A 27407-nucleotide genomic window follows, 5' to 3' on the forward strand; every position below is an offset into this window, starting at 1 on the left:
TTGTTGTCGTTGAGCTGTTAAAGCTCCGCCCTCTTCTGGAAAGCGGAGCTCATTTGCATTTAAAGGGACACACACAAAAACGGCGTGTTTTTGCTCACACCCAAATAGAGGCAAATTTGACAAGCTATAATAAATGATCTGTGGGGGATTTTGAGCTGAAACTTCACACACACATTCTGGAGACACCAGACTTATAGGTCCCCTTTAACAGATATACTGTACAACTTTATTTTTAATAATGTATTATTAAATGTTGAAATTAACATTAATGAATGCTTTAGAAGTATTTTTCTAATGGAGCCTTATTGTAAAGTGTTATTGTAAACCAGCATGTTCATTCATAAGTCACATTTCAACATGTTTCTTCATGTTTGTGGGGACATTTTCAAACATTTGGCTTCTAACAAGAGATGAACCTGTAAACTGAACACACAGAGAGAGAGAGAGAGAGAGAGAGAGAGTTGGGAAAGAATGAGAGGAGGAGGTCTGGAGTGGAGAGTGAGCGCAAAGGGGCAGGACTCTCTCTCTTTCTCTCTCTCTCTCTATTTCTTTCTCTCTCTGTGGTGCTTTTAAGAGGAAACTTTGTGTTTTGTTCTTCAAGTTCACTTTAGTTCTCGCTGCACTCTCGTGGTGTTTTCTTTGCCTTCGTGTATTTATTTCACTGACTCGTGAGATGCGCACCGGGACTAATGGATCAGTCCGCCTCGGTTTTCTGGAATTCCTCATCTTAAAGCTGGATTTCGGATTGTAATGTTTCCAAAAGTTTTCATGAACTGCATGGAATAATAATGTGGCAGATTGTTTTGTTGTGCTGCGCTCTGGACGGTTCCTTTGCGTTCAGCGCGCTCCGTCCACCTGCGAACGCGTCTCTCCTCACACCTGCCCAGCGGAGCGACGGCGTCGTGCGGACTGTGGATCGGATTTATCACGGGGGAGGCAAAGCCGGGTACCTTCTGTACATGGACGAGCGGCGCTTTCAGCTGGATATGGAGCGGGACGAGTCGGTACTGTCTCATCACTTTGGTTCGAACGCGGACGCGCCGCCGGTGCGCCGGGAATGCGTTTACCGCGGCACCGTCAATTCAAACGCGGAGTCTCTTGCGGTTTTCAATCTGTGCGGCGGTGGACTTGATGGGTTTTTCGCGATTGATCACGCCCGGTACACAATCACACCGCTCATCCGGGCGAAGGGCCACGAGAATGACGTGCACATCGTCGAGGACGCCGACGCGACGCGCGCTCTCCACTTTTACACCCGGGAACGCTTCAGTTTCGAAGAGATGCCCGCGCGACACAGCTGCGGCACGCGTGACCGAAAAACACGCAGGGATAAAAAGCGGAGCGCTCGAGGTAAGCGGAAACGCGATGAGGACGCGCGCGGACGCAGATGGTGGACAAAGTTTGCGAAGCCCGACGCTTCGCTGACGCGACGCAGGAGGTCTGTGTCTCGCGCGCGGCACGTGGAGCTGCTGCTGGTCGCGGATGCATCCATGACGAAGAAATACGGGAAGGACCTGCATCATTACCTGTTGACGCTCGCGTCCATCGCGTCCAAACTCTACGGTCACGCCAGCATCGAGAACCCCATCCGCCTGTCTGTGGTTAAAGTCGCGATTCTGTCCGAGAACGAGAAGGGGATCGATGTGTCCAAAAACGCCGCCGCGACGCTCAAGAGCTTCTGTAAGTGGCAGAATCAGCAGAATCCGCTGGATGACGATCATCAGCATCACCATGACGCGGCGATCCTCTTCACCAGGCAGGTAAAAACTGAAACATTCGCGTCGCGCGCTTGACTGACGGTCACGCGCAACGAACTTTATGAACTACATTGTGTCTTTTGTGAGTGAGTGAGTATGGAAGCTCATTTCTGCCGCATAAGAATAAGAATTATGTTTTAGTAAATCATAATTATTACATATAAAGTCATAATTATGTCATATGACATAAAATGATTATATATGACGAAATTATGAGATAAAAATGAAATTATGACATACTAAGTCATAATTAAGAGATTAAAAAATCGAAATTATGACATAAAAGGTCAAAATGATGACATACTAATTCGTAACTAAGTCATCATTTTGACTTTTTGTTATAACTATGGCATCATAATTCTAAATTATGAGATACACCTGAAATTATTACATAATAAATTATAATTAAGAGATTAAAAAGTAGAAATTATGACATAAAAATAGAAATTGACATACTAAGACATACTAAGTCAGAATTATGGCATATAAATCATAATTAAGTCATAATTATTTCATTTGTTTGTCATAACTATGACATAAAAAGTCTAAATTATGAGATAAACATGAAATTATTACATACTAAATCATAATTAAGAGATTAAAAAGTAGAAATTATGACATAAAAATGGAAATCATAACATACTAAGTCATAATTCTGATATATTACGCCATAATTAAGACATACTAAGTAAATTATGACATAAAAAGTCAAAATTATGATGTATAATATAATTATGACACTATCATATGACATAAAAGGTCAAAAATATGACATACTAAGTCATAATTAAGTCATAAGTTTTACTTTTTGTCATAACTATGACATAAAATGTCTAATTTATGAGATAAACATTCAATTATTACATAATAAATTACAATTAAGAGATTAAAAAGTAGAAATTATGACATAAAAATGGAAATCATAACATACTAAGTCAGAATTCTGATATATTACGCCATTATTAAGGCATACTAAGTAAATTATGACAGAAAAAGTCAAAATTATGATGTATAATATAATTATGACACTATCATATGACATAAAAGGTAAAAATATGACATACTAAATCATAATTAAATCATAATTTTTACTTTTTGTCATAACTATGACATAAAAAGTCTAATTTATGAGATAAACAGTCAATTATTACATACTAAGTCATAATTAGGAGATTAAAAAGTAGAAGTTATGACATACTAAGTCATAATTATTACATTAAAAGTAGGGAAAATGGGTTTCCATACTGATGATCTCACCTGTGCACAGGTATGAAACTCTACCATAGCTCATGAATTGAATTACCATGTTTTATTTGATACCATCAGTGTACCATGATTATTTTTACCATGGTACAATGGCGGAATGCTATGGTACTTTTGAATATATTATGGTATTAACATGATGCTCCAAGGTAGATTTTGTTTCGATCAGCGGTTCTCGACCTTTTTGACCTGTAATGTCCAACACTATATTGACAGATATTTGGTTTAGATGATGATGCTACACACACAGTGCCATATAAATACCATGGTATATTTCAAAGAACCATAGTATCACCTGATACCTTCAAACCCACAGCAGTGTGTGTGTGTGACCAGGTCAGCTGGATCCGATCATGTGGGAACATCAGTCTCTCTCTCTTCCCGCTCCACAGTGAACTGTAAAATTATTTCCTCTGTTGCTGTTTTTCTAGGCAGGCGTCTTCGGCGTCCCCTGACTAGTGTGTGTCGTTATGCAGTGTGTGATCCTTGCGCGCATTCCTTACACGGGATTCTGCTGCAGATTTGAGTGCCATGAACCACAGCAGAGAGCTGTGAGGAAAATCAACACATCTCCCATCTGAAAGCCCTTCCCAAGCTGAGACCACACTCGTTTAGCCCGAACGATCCCACAGTAAAGCGCAGATCTCCGTGCCTCGCTCCACCACCTCGCTTGTGGTTTGGAGCTTGTCGTGTTTCCAGACGAGGCTTGTGGTGCATGTAAGTCATGCAAGGTCTTGTTCACCGGAGCACTTAAAGTGCAGAAAATCCTCTGCTCTGTTAGTTACTCCGTCGTGCTTTCTATCTAAACATCCTTAAAGCAAGATCAATTTCAGAATGTATCTCAAATATCTTAAATAGATAAAATTGTTAAAATGAGTTTGGTATTGTTAACTGAAATTAAATCCATAAAAACATTTCCGTTAATTGAAATAAAATTGAAATGTTAAAAATATATTTGAGTATGTATAAATTACCATTACCTTGACTAATAAATGATGTATATATGGAAGCTTGTTTCCGCCACAAAATAAAAAAATAAAAAAGGTAATTGCAACTTTTGATCTCGCAATTCTGACTTTACAACTCGCAATTCTGACTTTATATCTCGCAATTCTGACTTGATAACTCGCAATTCTGACTTTACAACTCCCAATTCTGACTTTATATCACGCAATTCTGACTTTATATCTCGCAATTCTGACTTTATATCACACAATTCTGACTTTATATCTCGCAATTCTGACTTCATATCTCGCAATTCTGACTTTACAACTAGCAATTCTGACTTTATATCACGCAATTCTGACTTTATATCTCGCAATTCTGACTTTATATCTCGCAATTCTGACTTTATATCTCGCAATTCTGACTTGATAACTCGCAATTCTGACTTTACAACTCCCAATTCTGACTTTATATCACGCAATTCTGACTTTATATCTCGCAATTCTGACTTTATATCACACAATTCTGACTTTATATCTCGCAATTCTGACTTTATATCTCGCAATTCTGACTTTACAACTAGCAATTCTGACTTTATATCACGCAATTCTGACTTTATATCTCGCAATTCTGACTTTATATCTCGCAATTCTGACTTTACAACTAGCAATTCTGACTTTATATCTCGCAATTCTGACTTTATATCACACAATTCTGACTTTATATCTCGCAATTCTGACTTTATATCTCGCAATTCTGACTTTACAACTAGCAATTCTGACTTTATATCTCGCAATTCTGACTTTATATCTCGCAATTCTGACTTGATAACTCGCAATTCTGACTTTACAACTCCCAATTCTGACTTTATATCACGCAATTCTGACTTTATATCTCGCAATTCTGACTTTATATCACACAATTCTGACTTTATATCTCGCAATTCTGACTTTATATCTCGCAATTCTGACTTTACAACTAGCAATTCTGACTTTATATCTCGCAATTCTGACTTTACAACTCGCAATTCTGACTTTATATCAGGCAATTCTGACTTTACAACTAGCAATTCTGACTTTATATCTCGCAATTCTGACTTTATATCTCGCAATTCTGACTTTATATCACGCAATTCTGACTTTATATCTCGCAATTCTGACTTTACAACTAGCAATTCTGACTTTATATCTCGCAATTCTGACTTTACAACTCGCAATTCTGACTTTATATCAGGCAATTCTGACTTTACAACTCGCAATTCTGACTTTACAACTCGCAATTCTGACTTTATATCTCGCAATTCTGACTTTATATCACGCAATTCTGACTTTATATCTCGCAATTCTGACTTTACAACTCGCAATTCTGACTTTACAACTCGCAATTCTGACTTTATATCTCGCAATTCTGACTTTACAACTCGCAATTCTGACTTTACAACTCGCAATTCTGACTTTATATCTCGCAATTCTGACTTTATATCACGCAATTCTGACTTTATATCTCTCAATTCTGACTTTACAACTCGCAATTCTGACTTTATATCTCGCAATTCTGACTTTATAACTCGCAATTCTGACTTTAAAACTCGCAATTCTGACTTTATATCTCGCAATTCTGACTTTATAACTCGCAATTCTGACTTGATATCTCGCAATTCTGACTTTATATCTCGCAATTCTGACTTTATAACTCGCAATTCTGACTTGATATCTCGCAATTCTGACTTTATAACTCGCAATTCTGACTTTATATCTCGCAATTCTGACTTTATATCTCGCAGTTCTGACTTTATAACTCGCAATTCTGACTTTATATCTCGCAATTCTGACTTTATAACTCGCAATTCTGACTTATATCTCGCAATTCCGACTTTATATCACACAATTGTGAGTTTATATCTCGCAATTATAAACTCGCAATTGTCAGAATTGCGAAATAAAAAGTTACAATTACCTTTTTTATTTTTTATTTCATGGCAGAAACACTCTTCCATACTCTAAATATTGATACCTAATGCATTAACTAAAGTTAACAAATTGAAGTTTATTCTAAAGTGTTGCCAACAAATCTTGCATTGACTAGTTTTAACGATTTAAAGTCGTCATTTTGTCTCTATTGTGCCATATATCCGAGTGAAACACTTCTGGGACAAGAACAAATGTTGGGCGGGGCTTGATTTTGTCTGTGGAGAATTCATTGGATGGTTGTGGTTTGCTATTGGTGGATTTCACATGAATGACAGGTTGCCCCGCCCTCGTCATCAGAGAAGAGAAAAGATTCTGCAAGAGGGAGGAGAAGATATTCTGATTCAAGTTTACGAGCAACATGAATTTAAAACAAAAATGATGTACACCAATAAAAACTGCAATAAACCATAAAAAATAATTCCCTTCAGCAGAAAAATTCCGACTGACTTCCCAAGTGCCCTCGGTTGGCATCTCAGTAAGTGGCGCTGACGTCGTTTCCCTCTCACAAGAGCCACCACTGCGAATCCCACAGAGACGCAGCTTCTCTTGGCAGCGGTGCACGGACGGCTGGTGCCAGCGGCGTCTTTCCTCTGGCGGTGTGGAGTCTGACACACCTGCTGGCGTAGAGTGTGTGTGTTTAAGAGTGTGTGGTTGTGAAGTACACCATGTCAACAAGCCCTGATGGGCAACAGAAGCCCACAGACACCCACCGAGAGCGCTGGAACCACGGCCAAGCCGGAGCACAAAGGCTATGAAATAACTGAAGCATCATTTCCTCTCACAGTTTCCCAAAACCTCCTCTGTCTCACCACTAGGACTGATTTGATATATTTATTGAGAGAGATACTCACCCAAAAACAAGAATCTGTCATCATTTACTCACCCTCATTTTGTTCAAAAAACTGAAAAACTACAAACATGGCATACATACATGTCATGTGTGGGACACCGTATGAGGAACATTAAAAAGAAGAAAATCAAATGGGTGAGTAAATGCTGACAGAATGTTCAGTTTGGTTCTTTTAAGGCACTTAATAAGAGCACACGTTAATGTGTCTTTTAAGCCAAACTATTTGACATCTGCACGATAATTGTGTGTTCCTCATCGGCCCCTGAAGCACAATGACGCTGAAAGCCTTTCAGTCAAATACTTTATAGATTCATTAACGCTGCCAGGACGTCTAGGGACATGAATGAAACCACCGATACACGTGATTTGCGTCACACTGGCAGAACGCTAGAGCTCGACGACTGCTCGGTTTCACTAGTCGTCTAGAACAACAGTGGACTAGTTGAAAGTGGCACTATCAGCAGTATAAATAGCATCTAACAACCATTTACACTTAATGCAAAGAAAATACATCTGAGAAATGAAGGGGGTTTATAAACATTAAACATGCGCTCTAGAACAGTGCCGGTCTCGTTTCAGCCCCAGAATGCACTCGTGCGTGTGGATGCGTCCGTGCAGCTCGATGCAAAGCACAGAACAAGGGCCACATTGAGAGCTCATCAGCTTTTGGGTGAATGTGTGATTATGAGTGGTCACATCAGACGGACGGACGCATGACTGCGCTGAGGGACACAATGCCGCATGTGTCTGTTCATGCAGATTTGTGTGTGTTACGTCACAGTCGTGATTTTCAGATGAGAGCAGGTGCATCGCATGAGCAGATATGATGCAATAACACACACTTGTCTTAGTTTCTCATGTGTTCAGATATACATAGAGCAATGTCCAAAGTTTGGAGTCGGTGCGATTTTTTTAATGTTTCTGAAAAAAGTCTCTTCTGCTCGCCAAGGCTGGATTTATTTGATCAAAAATACAGTAAAAATTTGACATATTTTTGCAATTTAAAATAACAGTTTTCTATGTGAATATATAGTAAACTGTAATTTATATCCAGTGATCAAAGCTGAATTTTCAGCATCATTACTCCAGTCTTCAGTGTCACATGATCCTTCAGAAATCATTCTAATATGCTGATTTGCTGCTCAGGAACAATTTATTTTAAAAAAAATTAAACAAAATAATTGCGACTGACATTCACGACTTTATAACTCGCACTTACGACTTTTCATCTCGCAATTCTGACTTTATAACTCGCAATTGTGACTTTTTGTCTCACATTTCTGACTTTATAACTCGCAAGTGCAACTTTTTATCATGCAATTCTGACTTTATAACTCACACTTATGACTTTTCATCTCGCATTTCTGACTTTATAACTCGCAGTTGCGACTTTATCTCGCAATTCTGACTTTATATCGCAATTGTGACTTTTTATCTCACATTTCTGACTATATAACTCGCAAGTGCAACTTTTTATCTCGCAATTCTGACTTTATATCGCAAATGTGACTTTTCGTCTCGCATTTCTGACTTTATATCGCAATTGTGACTTTTTATCTTGCAATTCTGACTTTATAACTCGCAATTGCAACTTTTTATCTCACAATTCTGACTTTATAAGTCGCACTTACGACTTTTCATCTCGCATTTCTGACTATATAACTCGCAAGCGCAACTTTTTATCTCGCAATTCTGACTTTATATCGCAATTGTGACTTTTCGTCTCGCATTTCTGACTTTATATCGCAATTGTGACTTTTTATCTTGCAATTCTGACTTTATAACTCGCAATTGCGACTTTTTGTCTCGCATTTCTGACTTTATAACTAAAAAAAAATAATCAAAAAAATTTTTAGCAAAAAAAGTCAGAATTGTGACTAAATATAAAAAGTCGCACTTCCATAAAAATTAAGGAGTTTAGTTTTATCTTGAGTTTATCATTATTTATATAAAAGTTTATTTTTAATAGCTACTAAGGCAGGTAAATTTTCTTAGTCCACCGGGCCGTTTGAGCCTGTATGTACTGTACACATACACTATATGTACACACAGAGGGTGTATGTATGCGTACAGACAGAGTAAATATTGTACTGTTTGTTCAGGAGTCTGAGAGAGATTTCACGTGTGGTTTTGTATGTGATTTCGTAGGACAAATGTTTGTGCATGTTGTCCTTCTTTCTGTGCATCAACACATGTGTGTCTCTAAAGCCTCCTGCAGTGATTTCTAGCATATTAACGTTGTTTTGTAACATTCATCCGCCGTCTGTTTGCTAGTTGTGGTGCACTGGGGCATTTCACACGTCCGACATTTCAGCCGCTATACGTTGACAGTTCACTGAAAACCTCTGAGATGTTCTGGATCCATCCGTCTGCACTCCACGCTGTCTAAAATCCTCACCATCCGTGCCAGCGTTGGGTAGCAACAGTCTGGGATTGGATCCGGCTTCTCCGGAGGAACTCAGTGGGATGAGGAATTGGTTTTTGACACAAAGAAGAGCTGGAGTTGATATGGATTATATATGGAATATTATTTTGTTGCCTTGACAAAGCCAGTATACTGAAATCCTATTTAAGCTTATTATTAGTGGTGCTTGTGAAGCATCACTATTATAAACTCACATGCTTGTAACTCGTCTCACACTTGTTTGCTAGCATTGTGCTAATTCATGTTAGCAATGTGATAAAATATGCTAGCAATATGCTTAATCTTATTAGCAAAGTGCTAATTCATGTTAAAACATGATAGCAACTTGCTTAATCGGGATAGCAGCATGCTAAAACATACTGATTCATGTTAGCAACATTTTAAAAATGCCAGCAGCACATTAAATAGCAACATGCTAATTAATGCAAGCAACATGCTAATTAATGCAAGCAACGTGCTAAAACTTGTAACAACATGCTAAATCAAGCTAGAAATCTGCTAATTCATTAGCAACAAGCTTAAACATAGCAATGTATTAAAACATGTTAACAGTATGCTAAATCATGATAGCAACATGATAATTAATGCAAGCAGTTCGTTAAAACATACTACCAACATGCAAAAATATACTAGCAATGTGTTAAAACATGTAGGCAATTTGGAAAGACATGTTAGTAACATGATAATTCATGCTAGCTGCATGCTAAGACTGCTTGCAACATGCTAATTCATGCTAGCAACATGGTAAAACATGCTAGCAGAATGCTTAATCATGTTAGAAAAGTGCTAATTCACATTAAAACATAACAACATACTTAATCATGTTACCAACATGATAACAACATGCTTAATGTTAGCAGTTTGCTAAAACATGCTGATTCATGCTAGCAACATGTACAAAAATGCCAGCAGCACATTAAGTCATGCAAACAACATGCTAAAACTTGTAACAAAATGCTAAATCATGCTAGCAATGTGCTAATTCATGTTAGCAACAAGCTTAAACATACTAGCAATGTATTAAAACATGATAACAGTATGCTAAATCATGCAAGCAACATGCTAATTAATGCTAGAAATGTGTTAAAACATGCAGGCAACATGTTCGCAATTTGGTAAGACATGTTTGTAACATGTTAAGCTACATGCTAAAAATGCTTGCAACAAGCTAATTCATGCTAACAGTCTACTAAAACATGCTACAAACATGCAAAGAAAAATGCCAAGACACGCTAACAACATGCTAAAAATTGTTAGCGACATGCTAGGAAGCTTATAAAACTTTCAAACATTCAGAAAAGGCTTTGTCTCAATTAAATTTACTTTCTAGTTTTAGTTAATGTTTTTTTTGTTTGTTTTTTTAAAGTAACAGAAATGTTATGTTTTTAGTTAACTATAATAACCCTGGTTAGACCATTAGAGAAGTGATATGAATACTTTTCATCTTAAGAATCCTGATTTTGTACATCCAAATAGGCCAAATGCGATGTGACCGAACCTCTTCACTCAGATCAGTGCTGATGCTCCTCTCATAACCATGAAGACCACAGAGGGTTGTCTGCAAACAGACCCCAGATCAGTCAAACAGAGGCCATGGGCTCAGGCCTGCAACGCCCTATAAATCAGAACCAGGTGACAGAAACTCGCGGTGCTACAGAATCAAATATCAAGAGTCGTCTCCACCTCCCCGCATGTCTTCCTGTCTGTCTGCTGTCGACATGTTTGCTCAGAACGCTTGCCAAGCGCCAGAGCCATCGGGATATAAACATTCTGTGTTCGTTTGCGTGCGAGTCGGATCTTCCAAACTGACCCGGGAGTGTCCGGCACCTTGCATCTTGATCATTTCTTAGCTTTTTGTTTTCCAGTTAATGCATCTAAACAGTTCAAACTAACTAAACGATAGGAGAAGTTCTGCATGCATCACCAGAGAGAAGTCTGTCATTTCACTGGAGGATCCACTTATGACTTTTTGACTTTTGACATTATGAGGTCAAAACATTTGTAAAAAATGAAACATGCATGGATGAATTATTCACTAAAAACATGCATTTGGAAAATAGATAGGGTGAATTTACATTTCATGCCAACTTTAAAGCATGAATCTAACAAAACTGAGAGAGTTTTATGTTTAATCTCTTATTTCAATGATGTTTACATGCAGCTCTCTGTTTGAGCCGTTTTCCCTCAATAATTCCCTTATTTTCCGGCTCTTCCTTTGGCCGACATAGTTCCCTGATTCCCTTAGGCAGGAATTCCTCTGTCCATATCAAGTTGCTCTCTCTCCGTCTCTTTCGTTTTTCTGTGAAAACTCAGTGAACAACAGAAGAGTAACTTTCTCATAATAATTTCTATACACTTGTGGAGTGCAGTATATGAACATGAGCTGTGTTCACCTGATTACACATTACACATGCGCTCCGCTGAGGTCATGAGCTAAACTTCTCTCTGAACCTGTTTACACACACACAGACACTCACGCAGCATGTTGCTTTTATAAATGCAAGTGGTTCGCCGTGTGAAGAGCTGCTTTCTCATGTGGCTCGGAGAACAGAGTCCAGGCTGTTTTCATCCACTCGGACTAAATGAGTAAACACACCGAACGCCTGTGAGAAATCGACCTGTCTAAGTGCGTTTGAGAACATTTGCATGTCTCTCTGTGAGGATTTGTTAGTCAATCACATCTGACAATAAACATGAAAACGTGTTCAGGACATACAGTGAAGGTCTGCTTTGAAACTGTTGCATTAAACGCTAAAGTAGTTAAATTAGTCATAAAAAAACATTTTCTGATAGATGGCTTTACATCTTTTCATTGGTCCAACTGGAAATTTCATGTTTCCAAATCCCAGGTTGACACTGTCAGGACCAGTGTTGTAAAACTTACTAAAACTATTAGAAACTGTTCAGGTAAGAAACACTACAGAAATTAAAGTAATTAAATGTAAAAAAAACACTGTGTAACCCCTCCTGTTCGAACCACCCATTCTAAGCGAGACTCGAACCCGGGTCCGCCGGCATGGGAGTCGGGTGCTCTAACAATGAGGCTAAAGACCACAGTCTCTACCGCCTGAGGTACTGAGGTTTACACGCACAGCTCTTACCAGCCTACATACATTACACTCATCCCCCTAAACCTCACTCCCATCCGGGTCACGGCACCAATGTAACCCCTCCTGTTCGAACCGCCCGCTCTAAGCGGGACTCGAACCTGGGTCCGCTGGCATTGGAGTCGGGCACTCTAACAAGGAGGCTAAAGACTTGATCTCTAGCGTCAGATGCTAGAGTGCCTCTTGAGATCAGGGGAGTGAGGTTTACACGCACAGCTCTTACCAGCCTACGTCCATTACTCTCACCCCCCTAAACATCACTCCCATCCGGGTCATGGCACCAATGTAACCCCTCCTGTTCGAACTGCACACTGTAAATGGGATTCGAACTGCAGTCTCTAGCATCACTTGCTAGAGTGCCTCTTGAGATCAGGGGAGTGAGGTTGACACGCATAGCTCTTACCAGCGTACGTCCATTACAACTGGATAGTCTTCATTGTAAAAGTTAAATACAGATTAATGCTTACACTTAAAGTTACAAAAGCAGTGAGTGATTTTCTCTTTGTGGTTTGTTCTGTGATTAACATAACAGGTTTATTAGGCTGTTGTCACTTTAAGAGCTTATGCTTATACGGTTACACAACATGTGCTGTCTTTCTCAACTATTTACATTCCCAAACTGACTGTGTTTAACTCAATACTAGCCAAGATGGGCATTTTGACATAATTTTGAGTGTATTTGACCATTTAAGCACAATACACCATGAAAAAGAACTGAATGTGGTACTTGCGAGCTTTTTGAGAGGTGGCTTTATGTGCGCGCCACTTATATACGTCAATGGTGTGCACGCTTTTGCCGTGAATGTGAAACCTGCGGGAATGGCTAAAATTATGCACAATACAAGTGCTATTCAAACAGAGCGAATGAGACGAGCGGGTGACAGAAGGCAGGTGAGTGTCAAATTGTAAATCGGAGAGAAGAGAGATCAAAAACGCGCAGCCAGTATCGGTGTATACGCTTTGCTGATTCCATAGCTGAAGATACTTCATACTTCCACTGGCATTTATTTCAGCACAAAACCTGTGTGGCCCATAGCCGCAGACCAGTCAGGGTGCCCATGCTGACCCCTGTCCACCACAGAAAGCCCCAACAGTGGACATATGAGCATTAGAACTGGACCACGGAGCAATGGAAGAAGGTGGCCTGGTCTGATGAATTACGTGGATTTCCGGGTGCGTTGTGCGTCTCTTACCTGGGGAACACATGGCACCAGGATGCACTATGGGAAGAAGGCAAGCCGGCGGAGGCAGTGTGATGCTTTGGGCAATGTTCTGCTGGGAAACCTTGGGTCCTGCCATCCATGTGGATGTTACTTTGACACGTACCACCTACCTAAGCATTGTTGCAGACCATGCACACTCTTTCATGGAAACAGTATTCCCTGGTGTCTGTGGCCTCTTTCAGCAGGATAATGCTCCTGCCACAAAGCAAAAATGCTTCAGGAATGGTTTGAGGAGCACAACAACGGGTTTGTGGTGTTGACTCAGTCTCCAAATTCCCCAGATCTCAATCCAATCGAGCATCTGTGGGATGTGCTGAACAAACAAGTCCGATCCATGGAGGCTCCACCTCACAACTTACAGGACTTAAAGGATCTGCTGCTAACATCTTGGTGCAGATACCACAGCACACCTTCAGGGGTCTAGAGGAGTCCATGCCTCGACAGGTCAGGGCTGTTTTGGCAGCAAAAAGGGACCAACACAATATTAGGAAGGTGGTCATAATGTTAAGCCTGATCAGTGTATAAATGTATACTCTAAAATTGTTTCTTTTTTATTGTTCTTATTGCATATCGTTTCTTGTTATTTGTACTATATTGACTCTTACTGAATTGTGTATTATTGTGTATTGTTTACTGGTTATTGTCCTTATTGTGTATTCTCTTATATTTATTGTCTTGTATTTTATTGTTTCTTATGTCCTTCTACCCCATCTTGTTTTAGAGGAATGGACAAAATAAGAATTTCATTATGTTAAGTACAGATGACAGTAAAGATCTTGAATTGGTGTGGATGCATCACTCACACACACACACACTCACTCAAACACACACAAAGTCTGAGAGTTGAACTGGTATTGATAAGCGTGTGTGTGTGTGTTTTCAGGATCTGTGCGGTCATCACTCATGTGACACTCTCGGCATGGCTGACGTGGGCACCGTATGTTCTCCGGAGAGGAGCTGTGCCATCATCGAGGACGACGGCCTTCACGCAGCATTCACCGTGGCACATGAGATCGGTACAGACACGCACACACACGAACAATCCACGTGCATGCACAAACACCTCGATGACATCACTTCCTGTGTGTGTGTGCAGGGCACCTGCTGGGTCTGTCCCACGATGACTCGAAGTTCTGCGAGGAGCGCTTCGGCTCCACTGAGGACAAGCGACTGATGTCGTCCATCCTGACCTCCATCGACGCGTCCAAACCCTGGAGCCGCTGCACGTCCGCCACCATCACGGACTTCTTCGATGACGGCAATGGTGAGAAACGACTGTGACGGAATTTAATGTTGCTTTTCTCAAAAATGAAGTTTAAATATTTAATGGTTATAAAGCCAATTATTTCAATTTGAAAATCTGCAGACTTATATTATTGCTATTATTGATTTCTGAAGTATCATGTGGAGTAATGATGCTGAAAATCCAGCTTTGATCACAGGAATAAATGAAAATGTAAAATATATTCACATAGAAAACAGCTGTTTTAAATTGGAAAAATATTTCAAAATTTTTACTGTATTTTTTATATTTTATATTTTTTTATATTTTATCAAATAAATGCAGCCTTTGTGAGTAGGAGAGACTGATTTCACACTTTTATATTGTAGATATTTAATGAAAATCACCATTTTGCCCTGTGTTGGATGTGCACACAGTTCTATCTCTTCTCCTCAAATGTCTTCACATCTTCCTTTTGTTGTGTGTTTGTAGCCGAGTGTTTGTTGGACGTCCCTCGTCTGCCTCTTCTGGGTCCCGAGGAGCTTCCCGGTCAGAGTTATGACGCTGTGCAGCAGTGCCGTCTAGCCTTTGGCCCAGAGTACACCATGTGTCCCGGGATGGACGTGTGCGCCCGCCTGTGGTGTGCCGTCATCAGGAAGGGTCAGATGGTGTGTCTGACCAAAAAACTGCCCGCTGTTGAAGGAACGCCGTGTGGGAAGGGAAGAATCTGTCTGCAGGGGAAATGTGTGGACAAGACCCGAAAGAGACACTACTCGGTAAGACGAGAGCTCAGAGATGATGTTGTGAAATTAAAAATGACTTGTTTGTTACCCTAAGCAACCACAGAGCAATCTGTCTGTCTGAGAGACTTAAAACCTTCAAACTTAAGCTTTTAAAACTGTTTCAAACTTCAAGCTTTAAACATTATTTCAAACTTAAAACTGCTTCAAATTTCAAGCTTTTAAAAACATTTCAAACTTAAAAACTTACAGGGAAACCAGAAAAGCGTAGCGCCAGATCACAGTCCAAACAAATACTTGTACATACAGCTTCTGGTGGTGCGTAGATTCAAAGATAACTCGACAAGATCAAAAAGACATGAAAGATCCACACACAAGAATAAAGTCAAAAAAGCTCAAAAAAAATTATTTTCCAGAGGCCACAAAAAGTGCAAGTGCAAAGTGCAAAACGTTTTCGGGATCAATCCTTTGTCAGTGCATCTCTGTCTTTTTAAACTTAAAAACTACAAATTTGCATCTCTGTCTTTTTAAACTTAAAAACTTACAAATTTAAAGCTTTAAAAACTATTTCAAACTTAAAACCTTCAAACTTCAAGCTTTAAAAGCTATTTCAAACTTTAAGATTTTAAAACTATTTCAAACTTAAAACTGATTCAAACTTCAAGCTTTTAAAACTATTTCAAACTTAAAACCTTCAAACTTCAAGCTTTTCAAACTATTTCAAACTTAAAAACTTAAAAATTTAAAGCTTTAAAAACTATTTCAAACTTAAAACCTTAAGTTTAAAGCTTTAAAGGCTATTTCAAGCTTAAAACCTTTGAACTTCAAGCTTTTAAAATTATTTCAAACTTAAAACTGCTTCAAACTTCAAGCTTTTCAAACTATTTCAAACTTAAAACCTTCAAACTTCAAGCTTTTCAAACTATTTCAAACTTAAAACCTTCAAACTTCAAGCTTTTCAAACTATTTCAAACTTAAAAACTTAAAAATGTAAAGCTTTAAAAACTATTTCAAACTTAAAACCTTAAATTTAAAGCTTTAAAGGCTATTTCAAGCTTAAAACCTTTGAACTTCAAGCTTTTAAAACTATTTCAAACTTAAAACTGCTTCAAACTTCAAGCTTTTAAAACAAATTCAAACTTAAAGTTTTAAAACCTATATTTGAAACTTCAAACTGCTTAAACTTCAAGCTTTTTAAACTATTTCAAACTTAAAACCTTCAAACTTAAAGCTTTAAAACTATTTGAAACTATTTGAGACATTAGTTATTATGAACTAACAATGAAAAATACTTCTAAAGCATTTATTAATCTTATTTAATGTTACTTTCATCATTTACTAATACATTATTAAAATAAAACTTGTTGTCAACTACTAATCCTAACCCTAACCTAACAGTCTACTAATACTCTAATGAATTAGTTAACATGTGGTTGCAAATTAATGAGTTAATTGACATGTAGTTGCAAAGTTACTTATAGTTAGTAGATTGTCTAAAGCATAACCCAAGCTGATTGACTTGCTTCTACTGCTCTTCATCCTATTGTGTCTTTAAACATTTTGATCTCATTGCTTTGTTTGTTTTAACCACACCCGTGTTGTTAAACCATCTGGTTCCCAGTGTTTCTCTGAGCTTTACATGCTTGATCTCTCTCACCAGTGTCTCGTTCACATAATAAACATCAGATCTCTGCTTTAGATGAGTTCTGCGGTCTCTGTATTTGAGCGAGGAATTCCGGCTTTAAGCGTCTCTCAAACAATCCTGCGGTTCTTCAGACACATCGATCGATCTCTCTCTCATGCTGCTTTCTCTCTCGCTTCATCATATTGATTCCTCTTCTGCTCGTTCTGTTTATCAGATTCTCACCTTCAGAATAGCTACTGAGAAGAAGTTGTGCTTTTGAGGCTTGTGTCTCATTAGCATTTAAAAGAAGTTTTTGAAAGAAGTCTCTTCTGCTCAGCACGGCTGCTTTTTTATTAAACATACAGTAAAAATGTGAAATATTTTTACAATTTAAAACAGCTGTTTTCTATGTGAATACATTTTAAATTTTAATTTATTCCTGTGATTCAAAATTGAATTTTCAGCATCATTACTCCAGTCTTCAGTGTCATATGCGTAACAGTTGTGCTGCTTCATATTTTTGTCAAAACCGACATACTTTTTATTTTTTACGATCCTTTGATGAATACAATGTTCAAAAGAACAGCATTTATTTGAAACAGAATCTTATAAATGTCACTTTTGATCAATTTAATGCATCCTTGTTGAATAAAAAGATTAATTTAATTCACTCAGACGTTGTTAGCCCTTCCTGACCCGAGCGTCTCTCTTAACTCTGTTTTCCTCATGTGTCAGGCTGTTCTGAGTTAACTAGATTAGTATCAAACACATTTAACCAGCAGGAATTTCCCATCCTCTCTCCTGGCTGGCTGGTCCGGGTATTTTTATCCGTGTCTCAGAGTCATTAGGTGTTTTAGAGACTCATTTCAGTCCCGATGAAGAATGTTCCCCTTGTGTGAGCACGTCTCTTCATGCGTGCTTGTTTGTCACATGGAACGAGGAGGAAATGCGGTTCTGGTGTCTCTTTTCCACACCCTTCCTCTCGCTCAATGTCCAGTGTTCAGGTCTCTCGCTCATTTCAGGCTTGTTTATTGCAGGTCAACCTTCCACATACAACCCTCGCCTCTTTCCCATTTTTGCCCATTCATGTCACTGAATTCTTCAGATTTTACACAAGATGTTAAAGAAACATTAAGAGAATGTTACTTTTAAATCTTCTCTGAACATTCCGAAACAGTAACATAGTAACATTTAAAAAATGTTAAACAAATGTCCAACTAAAATGTTTCAGAATGTTCCATGAATGATGTTTTTTGCTAACATTTTGAAAACATTATTAAAGACCAGACAACTTTGAATGAACTTTCTCTTAATGTCACTGGAAGAAGTTTGTGTTGTATGGATGTCTGATTATCTTCCATCGTTCTCTCAGACGTCTAACCACGGCAGCTGGAGCTCCTGGGGTCCATGGGGTTCGTGTTCCCGTACGTGCGGTGGCGGCGTCCAGTTTGCTCATCGTCTCTGCAACAACCCTCCTCCCCGAAACAACGGACGCTACTGCACCGGAAAGAGGGCCGTGTACAGGTCCTGTAACATCACTCCGTGCCCTTCAGCCAGTGAGTGTCCTCACACACACACACACACAAATCATGCATGTTTACGTGAAAAATGCAACAAATTCTAAGGCAGCAATCATGTAGATTCCTTACAGATACTACAATCACAGAATGCATGGAAATGAACTTTATCCAATATGACAGAGTCAAGAAAAATGATAATAGTTTGATGCATTGCGATTGTTTTTAATTAGCATCGATATTTTAGGTTAAAATGTATATGAATGTTTAATGCCAAATGTATTTTAGGTGCTGTAAATCATCATTGTATCTGTTCAGCATTTTTGTTTTCACATTTACATTTACACTAGTAGAATTTTTAGATATGCTTTTTTAACTCAAACTCTATATTAATGACATACATTGCACTTTAATAAAATTAACTTAATGATTTAAAAAGTAATAATAATAGTAACAAAAAACTTAATATTAATAAGAACAATACATTTCATAATATTATTGTTGTTAATTATTAGACAATTAAAATGTGTTAATTTTTTTATTACAATTATAATAAAAAATATATAATGTAATAAAAGTATATTCCATATACTCCTTCAAATAAATTTGAGCTCATGGAAATTACATATATAATATTATTAATGACAGTCATGGCACTTTAATCAAGCTAAACTTAATAAATTAATAATAACATATTTAATAATACAATTTTTATTGTTAATAAGAAACTATTACGAATTTCTTAATTTAAAAAAATAATAAAAATAATTAATTAAAGATTTTAAAAATCCATAAATTCTTTCAGTTAATTTGATTATACATTATTACATTTTATAATATCATAATATGATATTTATAATTGCATTGTTGTCATTGTTGATCATAATTAAACTATTAAACATTAGTTAATTTAAAAAATAAAATTAATTTAAAAATGTGTAAAATATTGTATAATAAATATTGTATAATCAATTAATTTGATCTCATGAAAATTCCATATAAAATAATTATAAAAGAATTCCCTGCTGGAAATAAACAGGCCTAAACTGATTTGCTGGCTCTAAGCTGGTTTAAGCTGGTCTCCCAGCCTGTGTTTTCAAAGTCTGTTGGTGATTTTTAAAGGAGTTTTTGCCACTCTTCAGCTGGTCAGACAGAGAGACCAGCTTAAACCAGGTCAGACCAGCAGAGCATTCTAGACTGATGCATGAGATGCACATTGCAATGCAAACATGTGTTGTGTGTCAGCGGTTCAGCTTCAGTTGGAAGCTTTAGATAGTGAGAGTTTGAAACAGAGCTGTGTGTGTTTTCACAACATATCCCACAATCCCTTCACATGTTGTCTGTGTTAGGTAAGAGCTTCAGACAGGAGCAGTGTGAGGTGCGGAACGGCCCTCAGACGGATCCTAAAGGAGTGAAGACGTTCGTGGAATGGGTGCCGAAGTTTGCCGGCGTTCTTCCCAAAGACATGTGCAAACTCACCTGCAGGGCCAAAGGGACGGGATACTATGTAGTGTTCGCACAGAGGGTGAGCGAGTCTCCAGAAGTGCTTCATATCAGATAACTAAGATTTACTGAACATACAGAATGATTACAATTGCTTTTGGACATGATATTATGGTATTCCTTGAAGTAACGTGTGGTGTTTATATAACATTTTTTTAATGTTACTTCTCCAAACCCAGCTAATGTTCTCAGAACATTCTGACAAGGTTCTCTCAAAGTTATGAAGGAACGTTCTTCCAGTAACGTTAATAGAATGTTTATTCAAAGTTATCTAGTCTTAGCATTTTAGCACAAAAACATTCATGGAATCGTTTGTTTCTGAAACTTTTAGTTGGATGTTCGAGCCGAAAGTGCGTACGCACCTATTGTATCTTATTATTATTATTATTCTGCTCCGCTTCTTCTTCTTATAGTCTATGACAACCCATAGAACCATATGTTAAAAGGTTGTGATAGAGGGCAGTCTGAGTCTCTAACTCAATCCCTCTAACGCCACCAACTGTCCAAAGTTGCACTTATGTTTATGCTAAGAACTTAAACAAAATTCCACCATTTTGAATTTTCTGAAAAATATACTTTTCAAACTCCTTCTGTTCTGATTTTCACGAAAATTGAACCAGATCATCTTCAGACCATTCCAACAAAAATATGTGAAATTCAAGTCGATTTGTCAAACCATTTTCGAAAAACGCACAAATGAATTTTACGTAGTGCTTGCGAAAAGAGACGTAAGGCTGTATCTCTTCAACGCTCTATCGTATTCAGACCAAACTTGGTCCATGTCATCACAAGCATGACCTGAGGCTACATGCTGTATTTTGGCATAGCGTCACCTACTGGTCTGGAGATAAGAAAAATTTATATTTTAGCTTATAACTTCTGAACGTTTTTCCCAAAAATCATAAAAGTGGTCTCGTTAGATTTTAAGCATCATGCCGAGTTGAGTGACATCCAATGTTCCCATACCGGCCATTTTGAATTTTGTCACAAAATGCTGTATTTTACAAACGCATGAACATATTGTTATGAAAATCAGTATGGGTTATCGCACGATGCCCTGAAGGAGTCTGATAAGTTTGGGACCAGTGCCACCTAGTGATGAAAAAAAAATATTTACATGCTTATAACTTTGGGTGTGGTTCATACATATAAATGTCTATATCTCCTAAACGAAATTAGATATTTTCACCACATTTGACATGCTTATATATTGGGGCACTCTGAGGACTCACAAAAAAGTGCAGTTTTTAAATGTTTTTTCATGGTTATTCGAACATTCTATTTTATCATTCTTCAAACATTATGGGACTTTTATGTTACTTTTGAATGTTCTAAAAATGTTCTGAAACAAGTAGTAACATTTTAAAAAATGTTAGACAAACGTCAAACAAAAACGGTTCCTTGAATGATGTATAAATAATGTTTTTGGAATAACATTATTAAATACCAGATAACTTTGAATGAACGTTCTATTAACATTACTGGGAAAACGTTGAGAGAACCTTGCCAGAATGTTCGCTGTTATCATAATGTCATGTCCAATATTACCATAGTACTTTTGGTACTTTTAGTTGTTATTGATAAATTTATCAAACCTTGACTATGTGAAAAAGACTTGTGACATTTCATAGATGAACACAATGTTGGTGTTGTTTTCCGGCAGGTGGTTGATGGGACGGAGTGCCGGCCATACAGCAGTTCAGTGTGTGTGAAAGGGAAGTGCGTTCGCACCGGCTGCGATGGGATCATCGGCTCTAAACTTCAGTACGACAAGTGTGGCATCTGCGGCGGCGATGGAAACAGCTGCATCAAAGTGGCTGGAAATTTCACCAAGAAGAGGTTAGAAAGCACACGTTTACTAATGAGGACATTACACTTCTATTGCTTCATAGTGTCCCCAAAATATGCCCAAGTAGATACAAACACACAGATGCTCATCTAGATCTATTCTACTCTCTCACATCTGGAAATCTGATGCTCTCTGATTCTCTTTCACAGCTTGAGACACACAAAATTGGATGCCTAATGTGATTTACAGAAGTAGGAAATGTTCCTTTGTTTTCCCTGGGAGAGCATTCCTATCAGCATAAAAGAAAAAAAAAATCAGAAATCATACCTCAATACAGCTCAATTATTTCTTCCACATAGAAATGAAATTCATTGGAGAGCAAATTAAGTCTTTTGCTGCTTCTCAGATGTTCCTCCTGAGAAAAAGACGCCAGTAATGTCACGTTTTCTCTCTAGAGTTTCAGATTTCAAACTGTGCTCAGAATCACACTCAGAATCCTCAGTATGAACTCAAACATTTCTCATATAAAAGCTCTAGACTCTTACTGGACGATGACTAGTGACTTTGGGTCTGTTTTGAATTCTCCTGAGGAATTTGAGGAGGAACAGATTTGATACCTTAATGAAACACTGAGATTTAAAAGTGTTACAGAAACAAAACAACATAGACAAAGACAGACACCAAATCAAGGCAAATTTGTTATTAAAAAAATGAGAAAAAGTAAATTCATAACTCTTACCTTCAAACCAAATGGCAGTGATTGATTGATTGATTGATTGATTGATTGATTGATTGATTGATTGATTGATTGATTGATTGATTGATTGATTGATTGATTGATCAAGTTGGTTGGTTGGTTGGTTGGTTGGTTGGTTGGTTGGATGGTTGGTTGGTTGGTTGATTGACTGATTGATTGATTGATTGATCCTATTTGTTTGAATTATGCAAAATGCTAAACATTTGTGTTTATTATTAAACGTCACATTGCAAGATTTTTTTTTACTTTTCCACTACAACTTTCTTAAATCACGATACATTTTAGTCATTTTGCTACTTCAATAAATGTATCTTGATTGAAGAATGTTTAGATATTTGTACTGGAAAACAAAATACAAAATAAGACAAAAATACATGTTGACATCCTCTCTGTTCTCCAGTAAGGGCTACACTGATGTGGTGAAGGTCCCCGAGGGTTCGACGCACCTCAAGGTCCGGCAGTACAAAGCAAAGGGCCAGTCGCGCTACACGGCGTACCTCGCCCTGCGGCGGCCCGGAGGAGAATACCTGCTGAACGGGAAGTTCATGATCTCCACGTCCGAGACCATCGTCCCCCTCAACGGCTCGGTTCTCAACTACACCGGCTGGAGTCAGCGGGACGAGGCCCTTCACAGCATGGGCCCCGGGGCCCTTCAGGAGAGCCTGCTGGTGCAGATTCTGGCCACGGACTCCAAGAAACCACTAGACATCCGCTACAGCTTCTTCATGCCCCGCAAAACGCCTCTTCCACCTAGGACGTCCGCCGCAGCTTGGGGTACAGCCGCAGCTTTGTCGTCGGCAGAGTTGGTGACATTTACTACCGAGGTTCCTCCAACGACGACGATTGAGCCTCCGACGACAACGATGCCCGCGGGGCCGCGCTGGGTGACGGGATCGTGGATGACGTGCTCCAGAACTTGCGATACGGGTTGGCAAAGTCGCACAGTTCAGTGCAAAGACCCTCAAGGGAAGCTGGCCAAGAGTTGCGCGCTCAGCACCCGGCCGTCGGCCTTCAAACACTGCCTGATTAAAAAGTGCTGAGGATGTAGAGCACGTAGACTGAACCCTCACGGACATGCAGTTGCATTTGTATAAGTGCTCGAAACACAATCACTGTGGATTCTGCACATTTTATGACTCGGACAAGGAGCTTTGGCTCTAGCCTTGAATGTGGCAATGTGTGACCATGCCCCCTTGACAAAGCCACACCCCCTGATCCATATGACACGCCCCTTGAGTTCACACTGGCAGTCATTTAAATGTTACTGTAGTGTTTGATGGGTAACACTTTACAATTAGGTCCATTAGTTAACTTTAGATAATGCATTAACTAACAATGAGCAATTTGGGTAACACTTTATGTTAGTGTCCTTGTTACGCATGTTACATGTAGTTACTATAATAATAACTAAAAATTACATGCAACTAACCCCAAACCAAACTTCATCCTAACCCTAACCCCATAGTAAGTTCATGTAGTTAATTAATATTACTCAGTACTTAAAGGTATAATTGCACTGTAACAAGGACGCCTTAAAATAAATCTACATTTGTTACAGTATTTAACGTCTGTTAATAAAAATACAACTGTTCATTGTTAGTTAATGTCAAATACAGGTTTTGATTTTATGATTAACATTAAGCTTTAGAAGTATTTTTCATTTATAGTGACTAATGTTTACAAATGGAACCTTTTTGAACATTGTTACCGTTTGATGTTACAATCAGTTCTGGTAAAACCTTATTTTAAGGTGACTTAGTTAAACGTTACATGAACTTACTATATTAACAACTGTAAAATATGTATAATTACAAGCAACTATCCCTAACCTTAACCCTATAGTAAGTACATGTAGTTAATTACTATTACTCAGTACTTATTTGTGTACTGTAACAACTGTAACAACTGTAACAATGCCACCTTAAAATAGTGTAACCGCCATTCCAAATCGACCGTAGAGCTGCGCGATTAATCGCGTTTTAATATATAGATACATATATATTCTGATTAATTTTCGCAAATGAAAAAATCATGACTGTCTCGAATTCTCGATTATGATTTTCGAACAAAATAATGGTGATTATCAGATTATCGTGCAGCCCTGCTCGACTGCATTATGCAGCTGTATCAGTCCGCGCTCCCATTGGTAGTCGCTGCATTACATCATAGCTAATTTGCATGAAGCTGAACTGAGTTAAACTTGGTTTGCTCTCACTGAACTCTCACTGAAAATGACTGCCCAAAGTAATTTTGCAAATCGCTGTCAGTGTGAACGTCTCATTTAGGGTCTAGATTACCCTAGGGTCAGGAATAGAACGGTCAATCTCATAAGGGTTTTCAATGAAGTCTGTGACTGACGGTTTGCTCCTGAGCTGATTTTCAGGGTTTTTGAGCTGAAACACATTGCTCCATGTTTATGTCCGTTTGAGTCTTAAACTCCCCTAATGAACTGATCTTCACTTCTTTGTTATGGAAAAATGAAATAGGGCTCTGTGATTTAAATGTGTGTGTCATTTTATCTGTTCAGGGCTCGAGGTGCTCTGGAACGACACTGTGTGCCCTCGATACTCGCAATAACGCCAGCCGATCGCGCTGTTTACATGTCTGTGTGGTTTAGAGAAATGTTCTGGGTTCATAATAAGCTAGTAACACTTTACAATAAGGCCTGATTTGTTAACATTAATTAACTAAAATACAGTTGTGCTTTGTTTATGCTATATCACAGTACAACAAATACAATTTTTTATTTTTAAATATATATTAGTAAAGGTTGAAATTTAACTCTAGCTATGTTTCCATCTACCTATTTTTATGCACATTTTGGGATATCGCATAAAAAATAAACAATAAATTCTAAAAATGCACAATAAAAACTGAAAAAAAGTGGACCAATCACATCACAGCATCTCAAATGTTGGTTTGGTCATTCTGAAATGCCTGAGTCAAAAAGTCCATCATCAGAATGATTTGGTTTATAAGTCTTTTTTCTTGCGAATATCCCGGACGAGCCCCCACTGTCACTTATGATGGAGGGGAAAAAAGCCGATTGCAGCAACTTACATTTTCATTACTGATATTTTGCACCAGTTTCCCAATTTTTTATGTGATATTAGTTAAATTTGCAACTTTGGATGGAAACATAGATATTAACCACACTCTTAAAGATAAAGGTACTTGTCATTCTTTTGTTTCACGGAGAAACTTTAACATCCATGGAACCCTTCCGTCGCACAAAATAGTGGGAAAACGTTCTTTAGATTATCAAATGTTCTTCACACTAAGAAAAGACGTTCGTTTAAAAACTTAAAACCTTGAAACTTAAGGGTGTTTAAACTACTTCAAGCCAACTTCAAAGTTTGTTTACAAACTTTACTCATCTAGTTATTCATTGTTAGCTCATGTTAACTAACTAAATGTAACCTTATTGTAAAGTGTTACCACAGCATCTGTGACACCATTATCACAGAAAATAATTAGTTTCACGTTTTTTAAAAGCAACACTTTAAATGGACGTCTGTGGGGCAGGACATTTACACAGGGTTAATGCAGAAAAAACCTTATATACTAATTGCTATGTACAGAAATGTGTTATTTGAACCATAATGGGGCGGGGGGGGGTTTTCATTCCACCTCGCTGCTCTTCCATTGTTTTCCATGTAAACATGTGCTTCTTCTTGCGTTTTTAAATGCAAAATCACTTTTTTGAGTGAATGGCCCTTAATGTTTCTGGCTGATGAACTTTTAAACAGGAGTTTAATTATATAACTTTGCACAGATGAGGTGAAATGTTTAATATGCTTCATGTTTAAGTCTTGTGGCAATGTGTTTGTATTTTAAAATGTATTCTGACATAATGTCTTGCCCCATAGACTTCCATTGTATGTGTGTTACTGTACACACAACCTTTGAAGCTGACCAGAACATTGCTTTAAATCCTTTTACACCTCAGTTCAACCTTCATTTCTCAGTCCGTGAGACACTGAAGCTGAATTAACAATGTGTTATCATGCTTCAGTCTTATTTACATATGCAAACGCTCATGCAAATGAACAGCACTTGTCAGATATGTGATTCATATGTGTGTTATTATGACCAGCAGAAAGTCAACATGAAATCAACAGTGACTCTATTTTGAACGATGCATCTGTGACGTTATTCTAAATTGTCATGATAATATTCCAGAATATGACATACTATTTCTCAGTGAATATCCTGGAAATGCATCACATTACAGAAGTGCGAATGCACATCAGTGTTGACTTTAAACCTGCTGAAGTTGTTATTCAGTGTGTTTTCAAGATTTCATCTCTCTTCTCCATGTATGCAGTACTGTTTTACCGTCTCAATGGGAAATGGCCGTTTCACTGAAAATACACAGCACTGATTTTTATAATTTATTGTTTGTACAACTGGTATGTGAAAAAAAAGAAAACACATGATGAATTTATTTATTGTTATGATCATTTTGTCTCATAAATACTATTTAACTAGAAATATGAGTGAGCAGAATAGTTCATTTTGAAGAAAATTGTGTTTTTTAGCCATCTTCATGAATATATGTGTATATAAAACAAAGCGCTATATTTAAAAGTTTGCATTTTATTGATTCATTTGTTGCCAATGTCCTTTCACTGTTTGTTTAGTTCACCCAAAAATAAAAAATTCTGTCATTTACTCACCCTCATTTTGCTCTAAACCTGTAGTTTCTTTGTTCT

General features: G+C 37.9%; 1 protein-coding gene across 1 annotated transcript; it reads left to right on the plus strand.

Moving 5' to 3' along the window:
• Positions 1–506: 506 nt before the first annotated feature.
• On the plus strand, positions 507–25547 carry LOC125272978 (A disintegrin and metalloproteinase with thrombospondin motifs 5). Its single transcript, XM_048198190.1, has 8 exons — positions 507–1760; positions 14424–14556; positions 14637–14804; positions 15255–15538; positions 18499–18682; positions 19993–20168; positions 21810–21985; positions 23093–25547. The coding sequence occupies exons 1-8, from the start codon at positions 789–791 to the stop codon at positions 23730–23732; spliced, it is 2733 nt and encodes a 910-aa protein (XP_048054147.1). The 5' UTR covers positions 507–788; the 3' UTR covers positions 23733–25547.
• The last annotated feature ends 1860 nt before the right edge of the window (positions 25548–27407 follow it).

Source organism: Megalobrama amblycephala, linkage group LG7 (assembly GCF_018812025.1).
Source record: "Megalobrama amblycephala isolate DHTTF-2021 linkage group LG7, ASM1881202v1, whole genome shotgun sequence".
In the NCBI taxonomy this organism is placed as follows: domain Eukaryota; kingdom Metazoa; phylum Chordata; class Actinopteri; order Cypriniformes; family Xenocyprididae; genus Megalobrama; species Megalobrama amblycephala.